This window comes from Sinocyclocheilus rhinocerous, unplaced genomic scaffold (genome assembly GCF_001515625.1).
Source record: "Sinocyclocheilus rhinocerous isolate Xijiao unplaced genomic scaffold, SAMN03320098_v1.1 scaffold3117, whole genome shotgun sequence".
NCBI classification, from domain to species: Eukaryota; Metazoa; Chordata; class Actinopteri; order Cypriniformes; family Cyprinidae; genus Sinocyclocheilus; species Sinocyclocheilus rhinocerous.
The window spans coordinates 644,909-666,171 of record NW_015629109.1 but is presented as its reverse complement, the minus strand read 5'-3'; the positions used below and the strand labels follow the sequence as shown (position 1 = coordinate 666,171).

The 21,263-nt window shown below is 39.0% G+C and overlaps 2 protein-coding genes across 4 annotated transcripts in view; one reads left to right on the top strand and one right to left on the bottom strand.

Annotated features, from left to right (window-relative positions):
• The window catches only part of LOC107738817 (serine/threonine-protein phosphatase 6 regulatory subunit 2-like), an 18,255-nt gene extending 4,363 nt beyond the window's left edge, over nucleotides 1-13,892 (bottom strand). Inside the window, exons 1-21 of one of the 3 annotated variants that reach the window (XM_016550675.1) lie at nucleotides 13,565-13,892; nucleotides 10,553-10,716; nucleotides 9,457-9,720; nucleotides 8,014-8,200; nucleotides 7,756-7,893; nucleotides 7,333-7,398; nucleotides 7,118-7,230; nucleotides 6,860-6,973; nucleotides 6,608-6,734; nucleotides 5,584-5,736; nucleotides 5,238-5,468; nucleotides 4,615-4,679; nucleotides 4,336-4,451; nucleotides 4,167-4,252; nucleotides 3,558-3,638; nucleotides 3,361-3,458; nucleotides 1,614-1,671; nucleotides 1,387-1,514; nucleotides 1,163-1,302; nucleotides 947-1,082; nucleotides 744-796 (exon numbers count right to left, since the gene is read on the bottom strand). In XM_016550675.1, coding sequence (XP_016406161.1) covers nucleotides 744-796; nucleotides 947-1,082; nucleotides 1,163-1,302; nucleotides 1,387-1,514; nucleotides 1,614-1,671; nucleotides 3,361-3,458; nucleotides 3,558-3,638; nucleotides 4,167-4,252; nucleotides 4,336-4,451; nucleotides 4,615-4,679; nucleotides 5,238-5,468; nucleotides 5,584-5,736; nucleotides 6,608-6,734; nucleotides 6,860-6,973; nucleotides 7,118-7,230; nucleotides 7,333-7,398; nucleotides 7,756-7,893; nucleotides 8,014-8,200; nucleotides 9,457-9,683 — 2,317 coding nt within the window. In that variant the 5' untranslated portion in view covers nucleotides 9,684-9,720; nucleotides 10,553-10,716; nucleotides 13,565-13,892. Of the gene's footprint in view, nucleotides 1-743; nucleotides 797-946; nucleotides 1,083-1,162; nucleotides 1,303-1,386; nucleotides 1,515-1,613; nucleotides 1,672-3,360; nucleotides 3,459-3,557; nucleotides 3,639-4,166; nucleotides 4,253-4,335; nucleotides 4,452-4,614; nucleotides 4,680-5,237; nucleotides 5,469-5,583; nucleotides 5,737-6,607; nucleotides 6,735-6,859; nucleotides 6,974-7,117; nucleotides 7,231-7,332; nucleotides 7,399-7,755; nucleotides 7,894-8,013; nucleotides 8,201-9,456; nucleotides 9,721-10,552; nucleotides 10,717-11,175; nucleotides 11,201-13,564 lie in introns of those variants that run through there. The other 2 variants (XM_016550678.1, XM_016550676.1) reach the window with 2 other exon arrangements.
• Nucleotides 13,893-14,359: 467 nt separating this feature from the next.
• dennd6b (DENN/MADD domain containing 6B) overlaps nucleotides 14,360-21,263 on the top strand; it is an 8,113-nt gene continuing 1,209 nt past the window's right edge. The window contains exons 1-19 of the mRNA XM_016550674.1: nucleotides 14,360-14,385; nucleotides 14,499-14,657; nucleotides 14,845-14,883; nucleotides 15,032-15,074; nucleotides 15,498-15,610; nucleotides 15,794-15,874; nucleotides 16,057-16,162; nucleotides 17,434-17,513; nucleotides 17,599-17,661; nucleotides 17,745-17,800; nucleotides 17,904-18,026; nucleotides 18,350-18,445; nucleotides 18,896-18,990; nucleotides 19,104-19,169; nucleotides 19,265-19,329; nucleotides 19,425-19,514; nucleotides 19,626-19,679; nucleotides 19,802-19,905; nucleotides 20,085-20,187. Coding sequence (XP_016406160.1) covers nucleotides 14,505-14,657; nucleotides 14,845-14,883; nucleotides 15,032-15,074; nucleotides 15,498-15,610; nucleotides 15,794-15,874; nucleotides 16,057-16,162; nucleotides 17,434-17,513; nucleotides 17,599-17,661; nucleotides 17,745-17,800; nucleotides 17,904-18,026; nucleotides 18,350-18,445; nucleotides 18,896-18,990; nucleotides 19,104-19,169; nucleotides 19,265-19,329; nucleotides 19,425-19,514; nucleotides 19,626-19,679; nucleotides 19,802-19,905; nucleotides 20,085-20,187 — 1,530 coding nt within the window. The 5' untranslated portion in view covers nucleotides 14,360-14,385; nucleotides 14,499-14,504. The remainder of the gene's footprint in view (nucleotides 14,386-14,498; nucleotides 14,658-14,844; nucleotides 14,884-15,031; nucleotides 15,075-15,497; nucleotides 15,611-15,793; nucleotides 15,875-16,056; nucleotides 16,163-17,433; nucleotides 17,514-17,598; nucleotides 17,662-17,744; nucleotides 17,801-17,903; nucleotides 18,027-18,349; nucleotides 18,446-18,895; nucleotides 18,991-19,103; nucleotides 19,170-19,264; nucleotides 19,330-19,424; nucleotides 19,515-19,625; nucleotides 19,680-19,801; nucleotides 19,906-20,084; nucleotides 20,188-21,263) is intronic.

Here is a 21,263-nt window from a genome sequence, read left to right as displayed (position 1 = left end):
CTGAATGATTCAGCCGTTCGAACGAATCAATTGAATGAATGATTCAGTGATAAAATCAGTGACTTGCCGCCACCTGCAGGCAGTTTTAGTTTAATTTTTAAAGTTTCTTTTCTGTTATTTAAATCATTTCTATATTCAAAATGTTATATTTAAAACATTAACCTCAACATGAATTTATGAATTTAATTGCACTCATGCGACCTCTGAGCCTCATTAAACGTCTGAAAATACACATGCAAGCCACTTGTGTGTTCTTTTGTGCCATCTCTGTAGCACAAATTTATTTAGTAAATACTGATTTCATTTGATTGGTAACTTATTCTTATTCTACTTGTTTTTATTCTGTTGTTTTAATTAGAAATGTTAAAAAGCTTATAAATATATTTTTTTGAATTTGACATAAAAGATGACATACTTTTAATAAAGTTAGAAAAATGCCATTACAAAGGTAAAAACAAAATTCCCTATAAATCACTTTAAGGAGTCAAATATCACCTCGTAATGGGAAGGTTAATTTTTTTATCAGAATTTTTGATTACTGATTAGAAGGTGCTCCTAAATTTTTGACCATGCTCCTACATTTTTTAAATTAGGAGCACAAGCGCTCCTAAAAAGACAACTATCCGTAGAGCCCTGCATCAGGTAAATTTAAGACAGAAAACTGTCTGTTGGTGGTCGACTACTTCCCATGTTGTGTATTAACAGAGTTAATATTCAGACAGACTCAAATACAGCATACTCACAGTTCTTCTCTTGGCCTTGTTGAGGATGTCCCTCAGTCTGGCTGGACTCTGTGCTGTAATGTAAAAGTCAATGGATCAGCACTGATAAAGGTATTCCCATAATTCAAACACAGTCCAACCAATATTACCTCACTTTAACAAACATTCCAAAACAGTGTCGTAAGAAGCATTATACAACTTTCTTCAAAGCAGAGTGTTCTTACCTGCTGAAAGGCTGGAACTCAGTGAAGGAGGTCCAGCTTGTGTCCTGCGGACCCTCACCTCCCTGCTGAGGGGGGCCACCCCAGGAGCTAGAGGAGCTCACCTCCGTCTCACCAAAACTCGCCGTCCAGCTTGAATCTGTACACAAGCACAAAGAATGTTCAATAAACTAATTCATCTGAAAGATTCAGAGTTGTGGGTGATGTTGTAGCACTCACTTTGAGTCTGAGCCACTGCAGAATGCTGAGGACTGGCCTCTTCCTCAACATCCTCTTCCTCAGAGGCCGACCCGCAGCCTCCACCCCCATTCCTCACTGCACTCTTGGGTGAACTATCTGAAGAAAGAGACACCCCGAACCTGGAAAGCATAAATAGAGAATGTGAATTCAATAAACAAAACAGGAGAATCTATTTCCTCAAGCATATCATCCATGTGCTGTACCTCGATCTGGATTTGATTTGTGTTGCATAGTTTATTTCTTTTTCATCCCAAATATCCTCCTCTTCCTCACAGTCATCGAACTGCTGGATTCTTTCTTTACAACATGCCTCAAAAGCTGCAGAATTGGCCTAAAGAGCACAACAATCCGAATAAACCATCAAAACACTTACAGCAGGGCTAAGTGATCATTTGAATAATGGACAGTGTTTTCAGTGGCTGACACTTACACTATGATCATCTGCATCTATATTGAAGTTAATTTCAGCAATTCGATCGAACGCAGCACTGCAAGATTAAAAGAGGTCTCTCAAAAATCATACTGACAATCTTTACCACAGAAACATATCAGCACTGTACATCAATGCATGTCTCTGCAGCATTCTGATATATGGCAATACTTATCACTGGATCTGAGAAACTAGGGCTGCACGATAAATCGAAATGAAATCGAAATCGTGATTAGACCGAAGCTGTGATTGTCATGCGTATCTTTCAGTGAAGCACGGTTCTGTGATCAGTAGTAAATCTCCATCTGAAGGCCAGAGGGCGCTCTTGCACGGAAACTCCAAATACGCCCCACAGAAGAAACGCGGCAGTTGCTGAATAAACCAGGAGGTCCTCGCTGCAGCCTGTAGTACGATGACGTAGCTGGATCAGATCCAATACGTATTGGATGTTTGACGAGCATGCGCAGTATTGGATTTTAATGCGCAAAGTGGGGCTGTCATTGAAGCTAGTATTTAATATAAATTAAACTGTAATTACGAGATATAGGTGTGTTTCGGCTTACACAAATTATATTATACTGTGATTTTAAACTAGTAGTGTATTCAAACTTTATTTAAGCAACGATGACGTAGTTTTGAATGAAAGAGTTTGGTATGCAAGCTGTTTATTTTTTATTAGTTTGATTCGTTTTAGAAATAAAACTCTACTAATTACAATTTTGTTTGTTTTTTATGAAAAAAATGGGGTGTAACTATTGTCTTTATTTTTTCCTCTGATAGTCTAGTCAAGATAGATAGTTCTGTCAAAAATTCGTTCATGAACCAAATATTATTTTTCGTTCTCACTCTCTGTGCTTTGAAGTTGCCGGTATAGACGAAAACATCGCGGATGAATTTAGACATTAAAGTTTTTACATTGTAATGTAATGTAGGTCATCGTTTAGATATGTAATGTAGGTTAAAAACCCTTGCTACATGTACTGCGTTAGACTTCACTTATACCAAGTCGTTAGACTAAGTCGTTGTGGATAAAAGCGTCTGCAAAATGATAAAATGTAAATAAAAATATGAATTTATTCGAGACCTACTACAGCGCATGCACGTAAAATATCCACTACGTAGTATAGTCCAGCTACGTCATCGTGCTGCAGGCTGCAGCGAGGACAGACTCGAATAAACAGAAGATTTAAATGTTTTCGTTGATTCAGCGTGACTAATAAACACACGACTACGGCAATATATGGTTTATCTGAGTTCTTATTATTATAATTTTCATTATAATAAAGTATATCTATAATGCAATGCTAATCGACATAGCCTTTATCACTGCTTAGAATACTATGAAATATGTTGAGTGCCTTATTCTGTGTAAGAAGCCACATCATCTCACAGAAGGATTTATTTCAAACACTCGACTGACGTTATGAAGTGAGTTTGGAGTAAAAACGTTATTAAATGTGGTATTTTCATTTACTACACAGAGCCGTAGTTCACTGAGAAGCTACGCAAACAGCTGTAATCGCAAACGATTTCATAATCGTACGATTATATCGTCTGCGATTTTTTTGCATAGCTTGTCAGAGATCTACGGCTCTGTGTAGTAAATGCTACTCCATCTGAAAGCAGGTGATGGAGATTTACTAATAACAGAACCGGCTTTACTGACAAGATGTGCATGACAATCGCATTCAATTAATAGTGCAGCCCTATGAGAAACATTTCTTCATAATACGTCTTCAGCACTCACTTGATATTTTCATCATGTTCACTGAACTCCTCATCATTAAAACCAAACTGATCCACAAAGTTGGCGGTCATCTGCTGAATCTGGTAATCAGAGAACGCCTGAAAGCAAAAAAAAATAAATCATGCTTAAATGTTAGCCAATCAGCTGTAAGGAGTTTAAAGCAGACTCATGCTGGCTATTTATTTGTTGCTTCTTACCTGTTGGATGGACAGATCATTGGGGAAAGGGCTCTCCATGTCATCATCTTCACTAGATGAGTGTAAGTTATGGGTGCTCACCTGGAACACAGGATGAGAACCAATCAGAAATCAGCATCAAACCATGTAACATGCTCTTAATGAAGGTGAAAGTGACAAAAAAGATATATTAAAAAAAGTTAAATGAACTGTGATCACTGGTTTCCTCGTAAGTAAAGGTTTTAAAGCCATTTTGACCAATTAGGGAGTGATGTTACATCTTTTTATTATGAAAATAAAGAAGCACTTAGCATCTCTGAAATATTTACTGTTATAATCTATTGAAGTGAACATATTTGTAACTCTCTCTACGACGCGTTTCAAAAAGGCGGGGCATAGAGGAGAAACAATAATGTATAGTATGTGGAAAATAATGTGTTTTTTTAACTTTAAACCGCATAAACACATTTCATTACACCAAATACACAAAATAATGTTCTTTTTAGCAGCATCATATGACCCCTTTAAAAGGAAAAAAATAACATGATCATTATATTGGCTATTTAAATATCTTATCCAATATTATTCATCTGTCCAATGCAATGAAATGTGTGTAAATGCTTTCCTCACCAAATCCACTGTGTTTCTCCTGTTGGTCTCTCTCAGAGTGTCACCCACAAAACTCTCCCAGCGGCCTCTGCAGTCTTCTGGCAGCTCTGTGGATATACAAGTGATTATGATCTCAGGTATCATCAGTTCATAAACATCAGCTCTTTTGACATATTCCTGCACAACAAACCTTTAATTAGGTCATTAATTTGAGAGTGAGCCAGCCCTTTCTCCAGGTTTTGAACCACAGTGTTTGCAATTCTTGTCAGGTGACCCATGTTTCCCCTTCGCCTTCCTCCTTCAGCCCTGGAGATTAAGGTAGAGAAAATACAATCAGAACAATCAAAACAGCACAAACAAACAGACAGACAACAAACATACTGACGACATGACGGATTCAAGTTGAGCTTCATGGGACTATCACACATGCTTATAAATCAATGACAACAAAGAAATGAGAGTCTCTTACTGAATTTTATCATTTTCCTCCCAAGCATCCAGAATCCTTTGCACCAGCCGGCAATGCTGGAAGAGCTGAGGAAAGCAAACAGCCAGACATTGAGAATAATGAACAAAAAGGAAACACAAAAGAGCGTAGATTACAAAAAAGGCAGTCAAAAAAGGATAACAAAGAATATGCAGAAAACAAAACTGACACACCTCTACTCAACAAACCACATGACTTGAGATATCATTCAAGGTGGGGGATGAACCAAAGGTCATTACTTAGGGTCAATGGTTTATTCAAATACCTGAACCAAAGTGTGTGCAATACATTACCGTTCAAAAGTTTGGGGTCAGTAAGATTTTTTTTCATGAAAAGAACAGCATTTCTTTGATTTTTTTTTTTTCATTATTTATGTCTTTACGGTCACTTTTGATCAATTTTATGCATCCTTGCTAAATAGTAAAAAAAAATCTGTCTGACCCAAACTTTTGAACAGTAATATACGTGTTAAGTAGTGAAAATGATGCTTGCATTCATGAGCACCACTAACAAGGCCCACTACCCTGTTTCCTGTCAATATGAAAATAGGGACCAAAAGGAAGCAGTCATGAACAAAAATATATGAACTAAAGCTGATGACCTACATTGGCAACAAGAGCATCTTGAATGGGCGTGTTTGCTGGGTCTGAGGTGCTGTTCTGGCCAGGTGTTCCCTCCTCCGCTTGGTTGCCTGTGCCTGTAGCTGGTCTCTCCTCGTGGTTCTGCAGACCTGGGTTCTGGAGGTCTGCGTGGGCAGAGTGGTTCAGGATGGATGCCACACACAGCTCCACTTGCAAGTGCAAGAAATTATTCCAGGTGTATTTAAAGAATAAATCCTGCAACCAGAGAGAGGTGGAGAGAAAAAAATTAATGAAAAACAAGATCGCCCACTCACAGCCAACTCATAGTGTTGAGTCTGCGATATTCTATGTGTGTGCGCAAGTGATTTACCAACAGCAGGTCCATGGTGTTGAGTCTGCAGATCTCTTGGCAGATGCTGAGGTCGTAAGTCTGCAGCAGAGAAGCCACCAGTCTGGCCACATGAAGGCGGGCGCTCCCCAGGGGCTGCTCCAGAACGCCCACTGTAGTGAGTATTGCACTTCTCTGTTCCACAGCAAGTGGCGGGAGATTGACACATTGTTAGAGGGCTGTCACTCTCAGGATTGCACAGTGATTGTTGAGACAGAAGCTCTGTTCCAGAACTTACTGTGCTGCCAACAAAGACTGACACATTTTACAGCATTAAAATGATGCTCCTGAAGGCTGTTCCACAAAATTCAACAGCAATATTATGTTACCTTCAAAGACTTAATAAAGTCACAATGAAAACGAAGTAGCTACTGATTGTTTCTTTCGTATTGCAATGTACATCCGAGTGCAACAGATTATCGAAAAAGAAAAAAAATGTAGGGCAGGAACTTGGTTCTGCCCATCGGTTGCTGACTGGATTTTGAGATGTGGGCATTGCACCCAAAAATTAATGTGAGCTTGCAATCAATTGTGAAGAGGCGTGGTTTAGCTAGAGAAGTCTGTCATTTCACAGGAAGACTGAGTTAGGACATTTGGTTTAAATTTTCAAAAAATTATGAAAAAAATGACATGCATGGATGAATCATTTGAACTAAGATCAATAACATGCATTTTCATACCGACTTTCCTGAAAAATTGTGATTCCTTCAAATATTTGGGTGTGGCATGTATTTTGATGCCTAATGAAGTAAATTAGCTTAAAAAAAACACTAACTCATGTAAGTTTCTCAATGAGCTTCTTGTGAAGAGTGACACCAATGTAGAGTTTTCCAAATCAGTCACTTATGAGGTTTTACTTTAGTTATGCACACAGCAAGGGAGCTTAAGTTTGGAAAAAGAGCAACAAACTTTAGCTTAACACACACAAAAAAGTGGTTCAAAAGCCCTGAGATGACATTTACGCCCAGATGGAGTTGCTTGTGAGTGTGTGTGTGCATGCTGGTACCATAGGAGGGTTCAGTAGGAGCTGCTGGAAGTCCTTTAGATGAGGCTCAATAGCACGTAAAATACTGCTGTTGACAGTGTAAGACCTTTCACATCCCTGAGAATACAGGTCCATCAGACCCTCCAGCCTAATAACATCAGACACAGAGATAACAGAAGGTCAAAGAAAGATAAAAAAAGAGGAAGAACAGCAAGCGTCCAAGCATGGCTGTTTATTTTAGGATTAATTAGGCCCTGTAATGGATGAACTCACCCTGACCTTCGTGACTCCAGTAATGTAAGAAGCACTTCCGTTCCATTGACGACAGACGCTTCAGTCCTTTCCCCTTCAAACATGTTCTTCAAAAGCTCCGCCACATTCTCTTGTCTACAAAGACATAAATATAAACGGATGAGATACATAAACAGCCTTTTGTACAAAAACAGCAGTCTTTACAGAGTGTGTAAATTCTTACACATGGCCCACTATGTTACAGGACTGAGATCTTAGCTAATCTGATTTGGCACTTACGACTCCAGGACAGCGAGTAAGGGGTCTGGTTCGGTGACCTCTGACAGCTGATTGGCCTGGTCTCGACTAAGTCGAATGATGTCACAAAGAGTCTGGGATGCATTAGATTGTCTCTGCAGAACAACAAGAATGTCCTTTTTTTTTTTTAAACTTCCATAACTGAAATCATGTGGGCTGGGGTTGAAAAGTTCAGCAGAGTGAGGGATATTTTGTACCTCTTCATCTCTCCCTGTGTGCATGAGCTCTGTGAGTCTCTGGATGAGTCTCTCCTCATTCAGCCACTGCAAATACATTCATTCACAGACTAGAATCACAGCCCCGTAATGATGAGTGAGGATTCAGCCACGGCTTGGAGGATAACAGTCAGGCTAAATGCAGGTCAATGTCTTATTTAAGCAACTAAATCACTTATTAATGTTCCTTAAAGGCATAATTTCTACAAATGGTTCAGGCTAAAATGCTTTTGAACAAGATTAACCATCATATAACCCCCAAATTCACTTGTAGAGTCAACAACACATGGAAACATTCACACAGTGCATGTTATTGCATTTAGATATAGCTGAACAGAACACAGTTTATAAGTGCCCCTTTAAATCTGTTCATTCTCATTTATATATAAATATTAGTGTGCTTACATTGAGGACCTCCATCCTCAAGGGGGCAGGCTCTACACAGCTGATGAGGCGCAGCAAAAGGTCCATCATGGCCGAGGCATCAATGTGATTCAGCACCAGACTGATAAAGTTGTGTTTTTTCCTTAGGAAAGAGATTACCTGCATGTGCAATGACAGACAACTTACTAACTAAACAAATCAAACAAATAACCCCCATATTTTCTTTGTGCCATGTAGTGTGTGTTCATATTCTGAGTTGTGTGGATCAGGTGTGCGTACCTGGTCTGTTTTACGTGCAATCAAGTTGCCGATGGTTTTGCTGAAGAAGGACGCCAGCAGGGGATTAAGGGGCGGCTCTTGCTCCAGAAAGTGGTAGAGCTTCTCCAAAAGGGATTCATCTCCACCCAGCTTATCATTGATAAGAGCCACATCAGAGGTCAGGAGCTCACAGGCTATGTTTGGAAACCTAGATAAACAAATCAAAATGTCTATATTAGTTACAAGTAACATGTGACAACACAATCAAACAGCAACAGGCCAAAAAAAGGTCTATGGTGACTTGGCCTTTAGCATTACAAACTAAGGCACTTTCTGAGGGTCCAATGAAGGCATTTCAAAACTAACAAAGTTGCTCTGTAGCACTACTTATCTTCTGTTACTCAGATAGCACTAAAGTAAATACTGGTCAACTCAGTGGTGCAGTGTTGTCTGAGCCACAAGAGAAGGTTATAAACTCTGCGGCAGTGCATTATATCCTATTGCAGGATTCTGCATTTGACAAAAATATCACCAAGCAAAAAATCTGGATCAGTGCTGCTGACAACATATTTCACTCAATGTAATAACATTTCACAATACTTGGAGAGAAAATACATTTTTGAGTGAATCCGCTTGCTCATTTCAAGACAAATGATTCTGCCTCCTACACACAGAGAACCAAATGATTAGTTTTAAATGAACTCTAATGTCTTTCTCTCTCTCCAACCATATGGTCCCAACAGAGAGTGCTAAACCTGATAGATTTCAACCCTTCAGAACATGAGTTTTTTCATATATTTTGTTAAACAGCACAACCCTCACAAACAAAGCAACTCTGATTTAAAACATAAAAGTAGCAGAACACAAGAGTTTACACATCACCTTTCAACTCACTAATTTCTATTTTCCTGTTCCTCTTCCTTCATTTGTCAATTTAACTCCACTTCTCTGCACTTCTACATCTTCACAGTCAGTTTTATAGCCCTCCCGTAACCAGGAGCTCCAGACATGCAGGGCTACCAGTGAACAACACATATGTCCTACCATCATAATTTAGCAATTCTCAGTACCAGTTGGAATACTTTTACTGCCAGCCATATTTACATCTAGGCTACAAGTTAATTGCTGTGAATGAACATTTAAAGTGCAGTCACATTAGCTTAAAAAGTACACTGTTTACTGTCAAAAGTGTAGCAATGTATAAAGCCCAGCTCTTAAACCAAGCAGCTTTCTTTTGGTCAACACATCAAACACATGCAAAATCTGCACAGGGAACTTTTTCCCTCTCGTGCAAAACTCTAAATTGAGCAGATTCCTATTTTGCTCATGAAATTTTGCCAGGGCAACAGTAAATGTAGCTGCAGACACCCTGTCCCAAACTCAAGCAATTGGCTGAGCCAATGTTGCAGTGTCTGGTTGGTCAAAACTAGCAAAATAATGTGCAAAGCCGTGTCTCTGTCTTACTTGAAGCGAGTTTTCTCCTCCAGGTCAGAAGGTGGCTCCTCCGTAATAAGGGTGACCAGCTCCAGCATACAGTGATCCTTGGAGAGGAAGAGCAGGAGCTTGCGGTTCTGTGCTTTGCACTCCTGCAGGACATCCTCCTCTTCCATCAACTCTCTCAGAGTCACTCCCTCTCGATCCAGCAGCTGGTCGATATGGGAGGTGTTGTTCAGGTCAAACTTCCAGAACATGATGGCGGCGGTGGCTGCTGCAGCAGGAAGCCCAGGCCTGAAGAGAAGACTTGAAAGTGAGGGAGAAATATCTATTGCAGAGAAGGTGATCCTAGACTGAGACGGCGATAAACACAATGAAAAAATCCAAAGTAGACATGCAGAATTGCCTAAACATTTTGAGTCAAATGTCCCGTTATATCTACATAAACATGTAATATTAAGTTTTCTGCATAATTATGACAAAGCTGCCTGGGTTTAAACTTTTTTATTAACAGAAACTAGGAGTATACACAATGTTGTGTTTTCAGACATTTTTAAGAATGCTGTTAATGAAACAACAGTTATTGTTACATTTTTATTCAGAGTTAGATTATTTTAAAATATTAGCAATAATTTATTAATTTAAATGCTTTTTAATGATCTTGAATGCCCCTTGGAGGTTTGCTGAAGCCCCCTAGTGGGCCCCGGCCCCCTGGTTGAGAACCACTGTGTTCCAAATCAGTCGCTTATGAAGTTCTATTATGGTTAGGGAGTTGTCTTAAAAAGCAGCTGTCTATGTAGGCACTAGGCAGCCTAATAGGTTTTGGACCCACTCAAAACAAAACATGAGGCAACTGGAACATGAAGAGCAACTTTCCTTCTTTCAGTACTGATTGAAATCACCTGGGCTGTGAAGATTTTCTAACAACTCTGGTCATGAACAAAGCAGACCTTTCCCACAAGATGACTGATACCCACGCATCACACCCTGGGCGATACATTTCACACAGCCTGATAGGCTTTGCTTGCGCAAAGAGATGTGATCTGTTAGTGAGCCTATATAAAGCCTCTTCAGGAATTCGAGCGCTGGGACATTAATAGCATTTGTTAAATAAATATATTTTTACCAGCTGATGAAACGTGTGAATCCTTAGTTACACCTCCTCCACAGGCAGACAGGCATTTGAGTGGCAGAATGCAGACAGCACAGAATGACCTAGCATTAATCTGCATGAGGTCCACTTCCCACCAGGCCTTCCTCGAATACACGCACGCCTCAGACGGTCTGACACTGGGGAAAAGAAACGAGATAATGCAAACCCTTCAAAAATAATAAGGCAGAGGTGAAAAACACTTTAAACCAATGTAACAAATAATGCAAAGTGTGTATAATACATCAACAATGTATAAAAACACATTACATCATATAGTCTAGGGACCTTGGAGCTAGAAAACACACAACAGACTGTGCAAGACTAAAATCAGCACTATGGAAGGTCTCGTGAACTGAAAATGCAGTGTACAAACGTCATTTCCTTATCAACAGTGAACAAATGCACATAAACACTCTCTTCCTCAAATTTACCCCTATACTGACTCTCTAGCAGATATGCAAACAGTTATTTTAAGAGTTTGCTTAAATGGCACTACAGTGGTTTGTACAACAAATAAATATGAGTCTTGAGATCAGACTTCAAGCATTAAAGGAACAGTTCACCAAAAAATGAAAATATGCAGAAAATGTACTCACCTTCAGACCATCCAAGATGTAGATGAGTTTGTTTCTTCATCAGAACAGATTTGTAGAAATTTAGCATTACATTACTTGCTCACTAGTGCATCCTCTGCAGTGAATGGGTGCCGTCAGAATGAGAGTCCAAACCGCTGATAAATAATCACAATAATCCTCACCACTCCAGTCCATCAATTAACGTCTTGTAAAGCCAAAAGCTGCATGTTTGTAATAAACAAATCCATTTTTAAGAATTTTTAAGTTCCAACCATTTCTTCCACTATACATCATTTTGCTTTCTCCAGTCAAAAAGTGATCTTGTCTGAATCAAGAGAGAAATATGCACAGATAAGCACCGCTTACAATCGAAAACAGTCCTAAACAAATATACGGTGGATTTTGATGTGAGCGGACAAGAGGTGATGGAGTTTTTCATTGGAAGAAGTGTTATTATGGACTCGTATTTTGTCCAGAAGTGGCAGTTTAAAGTTAAAACGCCTGGAGAACAGACGAACAAGGAAGGGGACAGAAATAATTGATGGACCTTTAAAGCATCCAACTAACACATCCCCCTCAAAACAAAACATGAGGCAACTGGAACATGAAGAGCAAGTCACCTTAATGATGAATTTGTTTCTTACAAACACGCAGCTTTTCACTTCACCAGACATTAATTAATCGACTGGAATTGCGTGGATTAGTGTGTTGTTTTTATCAGCTGTTTGGACTCATATTCTGACGGCACCCATCCACTACAAAGGATGCTTTGGTGAACAATTGATGTAATAAATTTCTCAAAATCTGTTCCAACGAAGAAACTCTTTTACATCTTGGATGGCCTGAGGCTGAGGGTGATACATTTTCAGCAAATTTTCATTTTTGGGGGTGAACTTTTCCTTTAAGTGCAGTCATGTTTACTATTGTTCGGTGATTTTTTTTGCGGGTGAAATACAGTAATAATTCCATAAGGACGAACAATTCCCCCATGCAGATTTCGCAAGAGGTTCAAGTTTAACATTTACCGCATTGACCAACACATTGTGATTTGAAAAAAGCTTAATTCTACTTCATCACTACATTATTAACTAAAGACAATGGACCTTTTTTGCCTGCAAAATTTCACTGAAATTTTGACCAAATTCTAGGAAGTTAAAACAAAAGGTGCTACTAGACGCACTTTCTTCCTAAATGAAATGCGCACCTACTCCACATCTCGTGCGCATATGGCACACTCAAAACAGCAGCTGGTAACAGCTTCCTTGAGCACTACAGACTCATCTGTTGACAAACGACACAGAGAACACATACCGGAAAGAATATCTATCATTGATCTGCAGCTGTGCAACCTGAAGCGCTTCTTTCATTTTTAAAAAAAGTGGCCAAAAAAAAATAGACAAGGGGACTTGTTTCCTTCTTTTCTGTGGACATGGCTGTGTGCACGTGCAGAGCTTACTGCAACAATAACAAGCAGAGAACTCCCCAGTGAACTCTACACAGGAAAGCAAATGCCTCTGCTCTACAATTCATCAAAAATAGTAACAGACAGCAGCATTTGCACACAATATAAGCTGCCGCACACAGCAGACACGAGCGGGGATGTTGCATGAGATCTCTGACAGCAGCTGAGGTCAAATAAGCTGGCATTGATTGCACACCTGTCCAGAAGCTGCCTACTTAGGAAGTTGATCCAGCAATTTGTCCTGACCCCTGGACCCCCAGAGGGGGTGTTCCTGCATTACAAAACTACAAATGAGATTGCATTCGTCATACTGAACGATCGTGTTTTACAACTCAATAGTTAAATAGCTGAAGAGGTTGAACTTATGAATTACTCGTGTGGCTGCTAATGACAACATGATTTGAATCAAATGTTTACAACAGACGTCAATGACATACCAGAGCAGTTTTCACACCTTTTAAAGTCAGGACGGGTAAAGAAGACGTATTACTATTAAATTCACACATAGGACGATGATTTTAAATGCAGAATAACAGTTTCAGCAGAAAATCTCGGCGGTTGCATGTTTACAACTGGGCCCCGCTAGCAACCGTTAGCATAAGCGGCTAACATTAGCGACAAAACTGGTTTCCGTATTTTCAAAACAACCCCAAACTCGACCGAAACAACTCAAACAAACACTCATTTATGACTCAAAATGGGTTGCTAGAGATGTAAAGCGTTATTTAACGCTAAAGAATGGGATGTTTTCGGTTTGTTTGCTAGCTCGTCTGGCTAACTTCAGCTGAACCTCTCTCTTACAGAAGTTTCTTCCGATCTGAAGAGAATAAAAACGACACAATTTCTAAGCGAAACATTTCGAAACAAGCATGGTTTGGCGTACGGCAGAGAGGGTCGGCCCCAGCAGTGCTATCTGCGCATGTAAACAGGCTATGCATGCATGCTTACCCCCGCTGTGAGTGTCTTCAGACGGGCTGCTGCTGCTGCTGCTGCTGCTGCCCCGCGCGCGCTCTGTGAAACCCCGCAGCTGCCACGAGACCGTTTTCCTCTCAACTATCTGCCCAAAGCGCGAGCCATCGTCCTCACTAAAGTTGCTTTTCTGTTGCCTCTTATCGATAAATGAGTTTTTTTGAAAATTATTCTGCTCTTAGTCACTACGCAGAGTTATCTCGGCTGCTCACGCGCAAGGCGAGGGAAAGGGGGATCGGAAAATAAAAATCGTTCATATGTTTGTGTTCAAAATGGCGAAACTCTGTCATAGACGCGCGCGTGCGCGTGCTGTCAGATCACTGTGCCTGCGAATCGAGCGCGCGCTTCCCCGCGTTTATTTCCACTAGCCTTGATAAGATGAACGTAGATTAAAATAATAATACTAATGATAATAATAATGATGATGATGATAACAACAACAATTGGAGTTTGTTGTCATATTATATTATTAAAATAAACTAGGCCAATGCGTTAAACAATTTATTATAATTAATGTCAAGATTTTTTTCGGGAATTTTTTGCAGGCACAGTGAGTCTATTTCAATAACCTTAAAAGCGATTTTCTCAATATTTTTATTTTTTTTTTTTTTTTTTTGCACCCTCAGATTCCAGATTTTCAAATAGTTGTATCTCAGCCAAATATTGTCCTGTCCTAACAAACCATACATCAATGGAAAGCGTATTTATTCAGCTTATTTATTTCAGCTTTCAGATGGCGTATAAATCTCAATTTCAAAAAATTGAACCTTATGACTGGTGGTCCTGGGTCACATTTAAGAGTACTAAGTCATTCCTCCCCGCGGGAGGGCGCTGTTCAGCCTCAATGGCTCCTGAACGATGACCGAGGACGCGACCATTCACAAAAGCAAGCGGTTCTCAAATAGATTTTTAGGTCACAATGGACCCATTTGACAGCTCCGATGCTCTGGAAGGGCCATCAAAGGCTGCGGCGACAAACACAGAGGTACCGGTGCCGTGGACGCGCTTCTCTGCCTGGCTCGAGTGTGTGTGCGTCGTTACCTTCGACCTCGAGCTCGGACAAGCCATAGAGGTACACAAATGATGTGCACGTACCAACATCTGACATTGTTTGTTTAAGTGTTTGTTACAAGCGGGGAAAAATTTGATTGTGAAAAAACGCAGTGACAGTGCAAACGTTCTGATTGTAATATCACCACTGTAACCACAGCAACAGCAGCATCACTGTGTATCTCTAACATTCTTTCGGTTGTTATCAGCTCGTTTACCCTCATGATGTCAAACTCACAGAGAAAGAGGTAAGATGAATTTGATTTAAATATTTTATTTATTCATTTATTTTCCCGCAGTATTATAAATATATAGAGCACAATGTGTTACGACGATTTTCAAAACACTAATTTCTTTCTAAAGTGCTTAAACCCTTCGCTTCCTTCTGTCTTTTAGAAAACAAGCATCTGTTACTTATCGTTTCCTGACTCATACTCAGGTAATGTGCTGGCACGGTGACCGTGATTTCACCAAGTACAACATGTTCCTGGATCAACATCCTTGTTGGAACAACATTCCAATTAACCAATCAGAATTGAGGGATAACTTTTCAGGAAATATCTGTTTTAGGCTTACGATCAGGGTTAGGTGCTTCTACACCCTTGTTAATCAGCTATTATTTCACACTGGTTTTAGGAATAAATTATGGGTAGGGTTAGGTTTAGGGGTAGGGATTGGGTTTAGTCTATATTTTTGGACAGTAATGTTGATCCTGGATCAACAAAAGATGAACAAAAGAACATGTCTTACTTGGCAAAATCACGGCGACTGCTGGCACAGGCTGATCTGATCCGTGCTTTCATGATAAACAGCTGAAACATGAGCATTACAGCTCAATCACACGAGTGCATGTCTATCCCAGGATGCCTCGGGGACACTCAGTTCAGCTTCAGACTGCGGCAGTCGGTGGGCCGCAGTAGCTCTTGGTTTGGACAGGAGGATGTGTACAACAAGGATGCACCTGTGACCCTGCAGGTTAGAAATAGACTTGCTCTGAATTAAGACTTTTCCCAGCATCACAACTGATTGACATGTGCTTTGAATGTGAAAACGGGGTGCTGCAGCCCCCTCAGCACCCCTACTTCCCGCGTCCCTGGCTTTGAACCAATAAATTCCATAAATAAGGTGTGCATGTAAATGACCGTACTGTTTTTTCAGAAGGAGCATGCACATTTGCACGGGTATGTGTATTTCAGGCAAGTGAAAGATGCGTCTGTCAAAAGGGGCTACTTTCAGAAGGTGTGTAACTGAAATGAAAGATACACATGCTTGTTCTGTTTTTTCACAATGAGCTTTTCCAGTCTATTTAGACTTTACACTTTAATTGAATGTGTTTAGTCAAGGTCCTTGTTGTTAAATAATATACTGGAAATAATGACTGTTTTGTGCCGTAAATGATTTCAGTATTTCTATATCCCTAGTCTCTGGTGGTGGTGTCCAGATTGCCGTTTGTGAACCTTTTCCATTCACTGCTGAAGGTCATTGCTCCTGAGTACTTTGAAAAGCAAGAACCTTGTCTGGAGACAGGTGAGACCAGCTTGTCTTGGGGGAAAAAAAACACTCTTGACCACTTTACATGTCCATATCACTTTGCCAAATGATTTCAGTTATTTCAAAGGTCCTTACAGTAACAATAGGATAAAGACAACAGATTATTTCCATCTTTTTGCCACAAAATTCTGTTTTATTATGTAAAGCACATACTCTATTTGTGACCCTGCACCACAAAACCAGTCTTAAGTCGCTGGGGTATATTTGTAGCAATAGCCAAAAATACATTGTATGGGTCAAAATTATAGATTTTTCTTTTATGCCAAAAATCATTAGGATGTAAAGATCATGTTCCATGAAAATATTTTGTAAATTTCCTACCGTAAATAAATAAAAACTTCATTTTTGATTAGTAATATGCATTGCTAAGAACTTTAAAGGCGATTTTCTCAATAAATGTTTTTTTTGCACCCTCAGATTCCAGCTTTTCAACTAGCTGTATCTCGGTCAAATATTGTCCTAACAAACCATACATCAATGGAAAGCTTATTTATTCAGCTTTCAGATGATATATAAATCTAAATTTCGAAAAATTGACACTTAAGACTGGTTTTGTGGTCCAGGGTCACATTTCTCCCACTCTCTCTCCCTTACAGACACACACACATAGGCAACCCTTTGGAAGTTTGGGGTCAAGAGTTTTTTAAATGAAATTAATACTTTTATTCAGCAAGAATGACAGTAAAATAAATGCTGTTCTTTTGAACTTTCTGTTCATCAGAAGTATATCTAAAAAATATGAAGCACCACAATTGTTTTTAACATTGTTAATAATAAAAATGTTTCTTGAGCACCAAATCAGCATATTAGAATGATTTCTGAAGGATCATGTGACACTGAAGACTGGCTGCTGAAAACATCATAGGAAAAAATGACATTTTAAAATGTATTAGAAAACAGTTATTTTAAATTGTAATAATAGTTCACAGTAGTACTGTTTTTTTATTGTATTTTTGATCCAATAAATGCAGCCTAAATGAGCATGAGAAACTCAAAACACTTTCTGAAAAAATCTTACTTACTCCAAATTGGGAATGGTAGTGTTTATATAATATATGTGTATGTGTATTTACATAAATCAACTAGGTAATTCAGTAAAGATTTACATAAACACGAAAACCACCCAAAGAAACAAATATTTGCATGCCAGCAATCATATACTGCTTTTAAAATATCAAACAGAAAGCTCAAGTTATTATGGAGTGTTAAATCTCAAATCTTCAGTCATATTGGTTAATATCTTTCAGTCTGTAATGAGATTGAGCAATGGCCCGCACCAGTACCAGGACAGACACTCAACCTACCTGTGATTGGTGTGGTGATGCAGGTGAGAAGATTTTGGATGGAAAAACTCTTTTCCAAACCCTTTTTAAATCCATTCAGTTGATCAAATGCTGATGTTGGATTTGCAGGTCAGAATTCCCTCAAAAGTCGAAACACCAGCAGGAAGCCCTGTAAGACAACCGCAAACAGAGGTGCCTGTCTCATTTTACTATGACAATCATGCACATATGCTTTTATTTTAACATATGCTTAATACGTGGCTGTATTTTTGCAGAATCTGCTCCCTGCCCCCACGGTTCTTCCATCAGTTCACGAGTTGGATCTTTTCAAGTGAGTATTACACCGGTTGTACATGTTATCTGTAATTACTAAACCATCTGTTGATTTTACAGCCCTCACTAATAGCAGCCCTAATTGACCTTCATGTAATCAGATGTTTCCAGTCAGTCCTGATTCACGTGCAGATGCTCTGGGAGCTCATGTTGCTAGGAGAGCCTGTGGTTGTTATGGCACCCTCTCCAACCTTCTCCTCAGAGACTGTGTTGGCCCTGGTCAGGTATGGATATTGCGTTTTCAAAGCTCTCCTTCCAGAAGCACGTAAACAACATAAGTAATTGCTAGGAACTTATAATAATGCCAATAAGAGCTGATAGCGTTTCTTTGGTCTGTTTCTATTAGAGTTTATGCCTATGTTTATTCATCAGCAAACTCCAAACCCCACACCATTTCAGAACTGTTTGGATGTTTATTTAACATGGTTTTTGTGAAATTGCAAAAGCTTTTTAAACACAAATAGTTTCTTCTTAACCAGTTTTTAACAATTGATAGGACATAGTGTAGTTTTGCATATATTTGATATGTTTTATGCTCACTGTTTAGCACTATCGCCCCACTGCACTACTGTGGTGATTACAGACCATACTTCACCATTCATGACAGTGAATTCAAGGAGTACACGACCAGGACTCAGGCTCCGTAAGCAAAAACTCACATGCCACCTAAAGTCTCTCTTTAAAGGATCATTTCTTTAAAAATTCTGTAATTGTTTACTGACCATCATGTCTTTCCAATGATTTTCAATTTTCAATGATTTTCAATTTTCAATGACTCATGATTTTCTTTAACAAAAGATTAATTTTTGAAAAATTATCTAAGTCATTCTTTCGTATAATGAAAGTGAATGGGGACTGGAACTGTCAAACTGCAAAATGACACAAAGGCATTGTTCTGTTGCTCCGGCAAAGCTATCATGGCTTTAAAATATAGCACACAAATGTATGGACCGCTTTTTGTTATTTAGTAGTTGACAGCAGCCATGATATTCTTCAAAAATGCACCTTTAGGTTTGGTCTAAACGTGAGCTACATGTGCAAAACAACATTTGTGGGGCAGGATATGACTCTTCAGTCTATTTTCGTCTTTCAGGCCCAATGTGATACTTGGTGTCACAAACCCTTTCTTTATAAAGACCTTTCAGTGCTGGCCACACATTATTCGCCTCGGAGACCTGAAGATGTCTGGTAAATTATGCTCCATTTTAGCAGCAAGGCTCATCTGACAGCCCTTTTTTTTAACATATGCAACAGATTTTGGTATATTGCACGAGAGAGGTCTGAATGGAGTTTCTTTGCAGGTGATTTACCAAAGCAAGTGAAGGTCAAGAAACTGGCAAAGTTAAAAACACTGGATACTAAAACAGGTACGCAAGTAATCTTATGTGCTGAATAACGTGAGTGTATATATATATATATATATTATATATATATATAATTTTCTTTCTCTTATACCATAAAGGCATATACACAGCATACAAGACCTTTCTACACAAAGATAAAGCCCTCATCAAGCGACTTTTAAAGGTAGGCTGCAAATGTTCATTCTTGAAAAATGACATTTAAGTTAAAAATAAAATTACGTCTAACTCCTTGCTTTGGTTTTTCATTTTTACTTTTAGGGTATCCAGAAAAAAAGGCCATCAGAGGTTCAGAGCGCCATTTTGAGGCGGCATCTGTTGGAGCAAACGCAGAGTTTCATTCTTCCGCTGGTAACCAGTTTAAAAACATTTTTGCACCTTTGTTCAGAGCTTAATGACAGCTTTACTGTTTCATTTCATTCACTAAGCAATATTGAGCGCCGCACCTATTCTTTTCTTTAGGAACGGTATCTGGAAAGCCTCATGCCGCCACAGAGATCTATGTCTCCGTGGAAGGTTGGTAAATCAGATTAAGGAGATGTGTATAAGCCATTTCCATTGATTATGTTGGACCTCAAATATGAAGTGAAGTCTTGGGATTCAAGTGGCAATGAAACGGTTGTGTATGTATGTCTCAGACCCCTCCTCAGATCCGGTCTTTCAGTCAGGATGAGTTCATGAAGACCCTGGAGCAAGCAGGGCCACAACTAACTCTGAAAGGAGATTGGACAGGCCTGTACAGGTAACATGCCAGGGCTGCTTTTCCCAAAAGCATCATGAACCCATTGGCATCAATAATCTGTACAATCTATCTAGGCTTATGCTCCTTTGATGAGAAACACAGCCCAGGACATTCGGGAACTAAAGACTGAAACTTCCTGTTAATCGTGCTTATAATAAATGTTTATATATGGCATTTAGGCGTTTCTTCCGTTCACCAAACTTTGATGGCTGGTATCGGTTCAGGCACAGAGAGATGACTCAGAAAGTGGAATGTCTTCATTTAGAGGCCATCTGTGCGGCTGTGAGTATGATTTTGGATCTGGATTCGGTCATTGCTTATACCACTATACTTCTTAAATCTTTAGTATTATTATTAGTTCAGAATGTGTGTGCAAATAAAAGAATGTTTAAAGGATTCGTACACCCAAAAATTATACTCTCTCAAGTCGTTCCAAACCCGTATGATTTCTTCTGTTTAACACAAAAAGAGGATTTTTTTTTTGAGGAACTGAACTGGTCGCTCTTTTCCATACAATTGCCATGAATGTAAACAGAGGCTTTGAAGCTTCAAAAAGGATGCAAAAGCATCATAAAAGGATAATAAAAGTAGTATATGTAACTAACACTAACGTTCAAAAGTGTGGGGTCAGCCAGAATTGTTTTTCTTGAAAGAAATTAATGCTTTTATTTAGTAAGTATAGATCAAATTGAAGAAAATGACAGTAAATACATTTTATAATGTTACAAAAAAATCTATTCAGCCAAAAAAAAAAAAAAAAATCCTAAACAAAATATATCATGGTTTACACAAAAATATTAAGCACAATTGTTTTTAATAATAATAATGTTTCCTGAGCACCAAATCAGCATATTAGAATGATTTCTGAAGGATCATGTGGAGTAATGATGCTGAAAATTCAGCTTTGCATCACAGGAATAAATGACATTTGAAAATGTATTTAAAAAGAGAGCAGTTATTTTAAATTGTAATAGTATTTCATTTTTACTGTATTTTTTTATCAAATAAATGCAGCTTTGTTGCGCATAAGAGCATTAAAGCATTAAAAAAAATCTTATTGACCCCAGACTTTTTAACAAAAGTGAGGAACAGACTAAAATTGAAGTTGTTATTTGCAATCTTCTCCCCCAGTCTGCTGTTAACTTCTGTGACTAGATTGAACAATTTTGTGAACTAGGGGTTGAACGACTTCTGATTTTTTGAAGTCGACTTTTATGTGATGAAAGTCGAGTCGAAGTCGACTAGTCGCTGATGACGTCATTAATGAACAAATAATAATAAGTCTGGAGCTGTGACAAACACCTTGAGCACAACTATGGCATATGACACTGCGCTGCCCACATGGCTGTTGCTCCTAC